Source organism: Micropterus dolomieu, unplaced genomic scaffold, assembly GCF_021292245.1.
Source record: "Micropterus dolomieu isolate WLL.071019.BEF.003 ecotype Adirondacks unplaced genomic scaffold, ASM2129224v1 scaffold_296, whole genome shotgun sequence".
In the NCBI taxonomy this organism is placed as follows: Eukaryota; Metazoa; Chordata; class Actinopteri; order Centrarchiformes; family Centrarchidae; genus Micropterus; species Micropterus dolomieu.
The window spans coordinates 9,133-14,516 of NW_025744287.1; the positions used below are offsets into that span (position 1 = coordinate 9,133).

The window sequence follows — 5,384 nt, forward strand, 5'->3', positions numbered from 1 at the left end:
AAAAAAAACTTTCTGACTTTATTCTCTGGTTTTACTGAAACTGGATCAGGTTTTCCCTCTGATGTCCTGCAGCTGCTGCTAGCTACTCACTTAGCCGTGCAGCTAGCCGTCCTATTGCTAATTCTGCTTGGACCGGAAGCTTAGTGCTCCCCCACAGTGCTGGACTGGGACAAAAATTCGGCCAGGGCATTTTTGGTCTAGGCGACCTACCACAATCATTCGGTCACCCCTCACCAATACACACCATCCTTGCATATTATAATATGTGTACCTACTGTAATATTCCCCAAAACCACCATAAAGCTGAAAGAAGTGCCGTGGATCAGTCTACTCATTTGCATTTACTGACTCCCTGGTGATCAGAGGTAGCCGTGGAGTACACCACTCATACTCAAGTACAAGTAATTGTCAAAGAGAAAAACTGTGCTGGAAGTCAAAGTATCATTTCAAATTATTATTAGGTCTATAATTCCCTGCCAATGCTGGACAGCTTCAATAAAAACATTCTGGGAACGAGCAAACAGCTGTTTATTCACTGAAAGCATGGAGCAGATGAGAAAACATGTCGGACACTTTGTTGCCTGTGGGCCACACACTGGCATCAAGGGAGCCATTAGTCTAATAATCATGATGATGATACATAGGGGCCTGGGGCCTAGGGCCCTCGCAGCAGCGTGGGCTTAGGATAACCTCACCTAGTCATTAGAGTAGTTAGAAGCAATGACTGCATTAGGGAACTTTAGCTCCAACAAACAATGTCATGTAGCTTATGCTGCGCTATATGAGCGATCACCAGCAGTACGTGACGGCCTTTCTTAATGACTCGATCATATTATTATCACTGACCTTAAATGACGTGATAATCATCATCTAGCTAGCTCTGTGAGCTCGTATGACCGCTTACGTAATTCTGTCCTTCCGATTAAAGCTCTCAGATGACTGGCCACCTTTAGAACCTTTAGAAGTCTTGAACTAGTCCCCAGACGCTGCGACTAGTCCCCAGATCTCTGCGACTAGTCCCCAGACGCTGCGACTAGTCCCCAGATCTCTGCGACTAGTCCCCAGATCTCTGCGACTAGTCCCCAGACGCTGCGACTAGTCCCCAGATCTCTGCGACTAGTCCCCAGACGCTGCGACCAGTCCCCAGACGCTGCGACCAGTCCCCAGATCTCTGCGACTAGTCCCCAGACGCTGCGACTAGTCCCCAGATCTCTGCGACCAGTCCCCAGATCTCTGCGACCAGTCCCCAGACGCTGCGACTAGTCCCCAGATCTCTGCGACTAGTCCCCAGACGCTGCGACTAGTCCCCAGACGCTGCGACTAGTCCCCAGACGCTGCGACTAGTCCCCAGATCTCTGCGACTAGTCCCCAGATCTCTGCGACTAGTCCCCAGACGCTGCGACTAGTCCCCAGATCTCTGCGACTAGTCCCCAGATCTCTGCGACTAGTCCCCAGACCGCTGGAGGAGGAAGGAGGTTACCTGTGCCCCTGTTTCTCTGTGCAGATTGGTCCACTCTGATGGCAGCCTGTTCGACCTGTCGGTCGGTGGAACTAGTCAGTTGCTCCAGGAGGAAGAGAAGATAGGAGGACAGGGGGAGAGAGAGGAAGAGACAGAGGAGAAGGAAGAGGAATACCCCTGTGTGTTTGAGAAGGAAACCCTGTCTGACCATATAGCAGGTAAACGTAGCATCATGATCACACCTGTTACAGAATAGTTGAGTTTCAAACCAGCAGCAGACTCCTGGTCTCTCCTCCTCAGTGCTGGTCTCCTGGAGGTTGGTGGTGGATCGTCTCTCTGTTTTGTTCCTCCGCCTGCTCCTGTCTCTGCAGCGACTGCAGCACCTCCTCTGGTGGCTCCTAGAACTACACATCATCAAGATAGTCTCCTCCTACATCATCTGGGTCTCTGTGAAGGAGGTCAGAGTCTGGTCTACTTGATGATCTGTCTGTCTTTCTGTTTGTCTCTCTGTCTGACTCTCTGCAGGTGTGTCTATTGAACCTGTCTCTCTGAAGGTGTGATTGTTGCATCTCTCTCTCTCTCTGAAGGTGTATCTGTTGAACCTGTCTCTCTCTCTCTCTCTGCAGGTGTGTCTGAACCTGTCTCTCTCTCTCTCTGAAGGTGTGATTGTTGCATCTCTCTCTCTATGAAGGTGTGATTGTTGCATCTGTCTCTCTCTGAAGGTGTGATTGTTGCATCTCTCTCTCTCTGAAGGTGTGATTGTTGCATCTGTCTCTCTCTGAAGGTGTGATTGTTGCGTCTCTCTCTCTCTGAAGGTGTGATTGTTGCATCTCTCTCTCTCTGAAGGTGTGATTGTTGCATCTCTCTCTCTCTCTGAAGGTGTGATTGTTGCATCTCTCTCTCTCTCTGAAGGTGTGATTGTTGCATCTGTCTCTCTGAAGGTGTGATTGTTGCATCTCTCTCTCTCTGAAGGTGTGATTGTTGCATCTCTCTCTCTCTCTCTCTCTGAAGGTGTGATTGTTGCATCTCTCTCTCTCTGAAGGTGTGATTGTTGCATCTGTCTCTCTCTGAAGGTGTGATTGTTGCATCTGTCTCTCTCTCTGAAGGTGTGATTGTTGCATCTCTCTCTCTCTCTGAAGGTGTGATTGTTGCATCTGTCTCTCTCTCTCTGAAGGTGTGATTGTTGCATCTGTCTCTCTCTCTCTGAAGGTGTGATTGTTGCATCTCTCTCTCTCTCTCTCTCTGAAGGTGTGATTGTTGCATCTGTCTCTCTCTCTCTCTGAAGGTGTGATTGTTGCATCTGTCTCTCTCTCTCTCTCTGAAGGTGTGATTGTTACCTCTCTCTCTCTCTCTCTGAAGGTGTGATTGTTGCATCTGTCTCTCTCTGAAAGTGTGATTGTTGCCTCTCTCTCTCTCTCTGAAGGTGTGATTGTTGCCTCTCTCTCTCTCTCTGAAGGTGTGATTGTTGCATCTCTCTCTCTCTCTCTCTGCAGGTTTGTGTATTTAACCTGGTGTTTGTGCTGTATGTGGGCGTCGCATTGCCCTGCAGGGCATGGCGCCCCCTGCTCTCAGGCGTCTGTACAGTTTGGATCTGTGTGGTGACCGTCTGTAAGATGTTGTACCAACTTAGCGTCGTCCAGCCAAGCCGATACTCCTCCAATTGCACCGTGGTAAGAATGGCGACAATATCGCACCTGTCTGTCTCTCTGCCACTGTTATATCTGTCTGTCTGTCTTTCTCTAAGACAAGTCCATCTATCCAAGACAGCAGTTTATAAAGACAGACACTCTGGGGCCCCCCTCAGCAAAAATAATGACCCCTCCCTACACCCCACGGGCAGAGGTGTAAAGTACAAATACTTTGTTACTGCACTTAAGTAGTTTTTTCCAGATTTGTACTTGAGTATTTCAGGTTGTTTCAACTTTTACTTTCACTTCACCAAATAACTCCGATACATTCTGCACGAGACCTCGTTACTCAGCCCCCAAAAAAGAGAGAAAAGCCTGCAGCCACCTGAGTGGAGCAGTGGAATAAATATATGGACTGGGCGCTAAGCAGCTGATGCGACTCCGGCATGCGCAGTGATATTAACATTGACATTTTTACTGCAAAGGAGACATTGACTTACATCAGTTCCCTTGATAGCCTTGACAGCCTTGATATGCTGCTTCAAGTTTGGAGTGTTTTTTCCAAAAATCTTCTAACCACATCAGTGTGCGAACTCTACATAGCTTTTGGGGAGCTCAGTTTTAAATGTCAAAGTTTTACAGTTTAGAAGCGAGTGAAGTTTAAAGGTCAGGAGTCACGGAGCCATTCTACCTTATTTAGATACGGCAGGATGGGGGGGCAGAGTCCACCAGGCTGCAGGCCGGACCACCAGGATACTCACAGCCAAATAACAGGGTCCTCAGCAGACCAGGAAAACAGGCTGCAGATGTGGATAAGAAGGGCAGCAGAGATCTGATCCAAATGTGCATTAACTGTTGGATATTCCACTTAGCTAGCAAAAGTTTTTATTAAGAGAAAGGACATCATGAGTTTGCAGTTACGTATTAAAAAGGGCAGTGCCAAGCTTTCTAAATAAAAACAAGAATAACAGAAACTATTTAAATGGATATGGTTGTGTTTCTTCTGTCCCTTGAAGCAGTACGCACCTTGAGTTCCGCTGTGGCTGTGTTTGCGACCTGACCTTTCTTTTCTCCGTGAGAGAGAAGAGTTTAGAAAGTTGTGTGGCGCTGCGGGGAGCCGCTAGCTGCAGTAGCAGGCCTACAGGGATCACGCGTAATATTCATCCAGCCAGAGGGATGTCACTATTTTAGAAACCTCCTGAGCATACTGTGTGTGCATCACCAGAGTTCCCTTCCTCCACAGTAACGTTTTCCTCGCGCACCAGGCATCGCCCCTGTCGGCCAGCGTTCACAGCACAGGGAAAAGAACACACAGCTGAAAAGTGAAAATTTAGAGGGAGAAACTATGGGCTGTAATATTTGGTCTCCTCATTATACTGACAAAAAGAAAGAGAGATTTTATTAACGTTTTTATTTTATGAATTACATTTTAGTATGTCATGTTTCGTCAACAATATTGCATGTTAATACAGTCACAGTCTCGTCTTGTTTTAGTCAGGGTAAAAGTTTAGTTTCATCTGACGAAAGTAACAATACAGCAGAAAATAGTCGTGTTGGGTTCATGTGCAGCTGCAGAGAATCTGTCGTGCTAACCAGGTGAAGGTTCTCAGGCAGGTTCTGCAGCATCTCTTCTCTGCATCACACAGTATCTTTGTCTCACCTTTCTTTGAACAATATCATACCTGTCTGTCTTTCTGTAGCCAGGTAACTCCAGCACCGACCTGTCTCGCTCTGTTCTGTACGCTGGTCCGGTTGACCCCGCCCAGTGGGTGGGGCTTCGTAAGACAGAAGAAAAACTGCTTGATTACCTGAAGGTGAGTTGACATCACAACCAACCTTACTTTAATCAGGCTGTGCTGTAGAACTGTTAGCTCTTATAACTTAGCATCATGCTAACATGTCTCTACAGAATAACAAGATGACGGTAATGCTGATAACTTAGCATCATGCTAACATGTCTCTACAGAATAACAAGATGATGGTAATGCTGATAACTTATCATCATGCTAACATGTCTCTACAGAATAACAAGATGATGGTAGCTCTGATAACTTAGCATCATGCTAACATGTCTCTACAGAATATCAAGATGATGGTAGCTCTGATAACTTAGCATCATGCTAACATGTCTCTACAGAATGACAAGATGATGGTAGCTCTGATAACTTAGCATCATGCTTACATGTCTCTACAGAATGACAAGATGATGGTAGCTCTGATAACTTAGCATCATGCTAACATGTCTCTACAGAATGACAAGATGATGGTAGCTCTGATAACTTAGCATCATGCTAACA

General features: G+C 46.7%; 1 protein-coding gene across 4 annotated transcripts in view; it reads left to right on the top strand.

Annotated features, from left to right (window-relative positions):
* LOC123967343 (piezo-type mechanosensitive ion channel component 2-like) overlaps positions 1-5,180 on the top strand; it is a 13,898-nt gene extending 8,718 nt beyond the window's left edge. For 2 of the 4 annotated variants that reach the window (XM_046043417.1, XM_046043416.1), the window contains 3 exons: positions 1,505-1,677; positions 1,760-1,917; positions 2,953-4,064. In XM_046043417.1, the coding sequence (XP_045899373.1) occupies positions 1,505-1,677; positions 1,760-1,917; positions 2,953-3,339 (718 nt within the window). In that variant the 3' untranslated portion in view covers positions 3,340-4,064. Of the gene's footprint in view, positions 1-1,504; positions 1,678-1,759; positions 2,182-2,400; positions 2,432-2,470; positions 2,507-2,952; positions 4,065-4,787 lie in introns of those variants that run through there. The other 2 variants (XR_006824232.1, XM_046043418.1) reach the window with 2 other exon arrangements.
* The last annotated feature ends 204 nt before the right edge of the window (positions 5,181-5,384 follow it).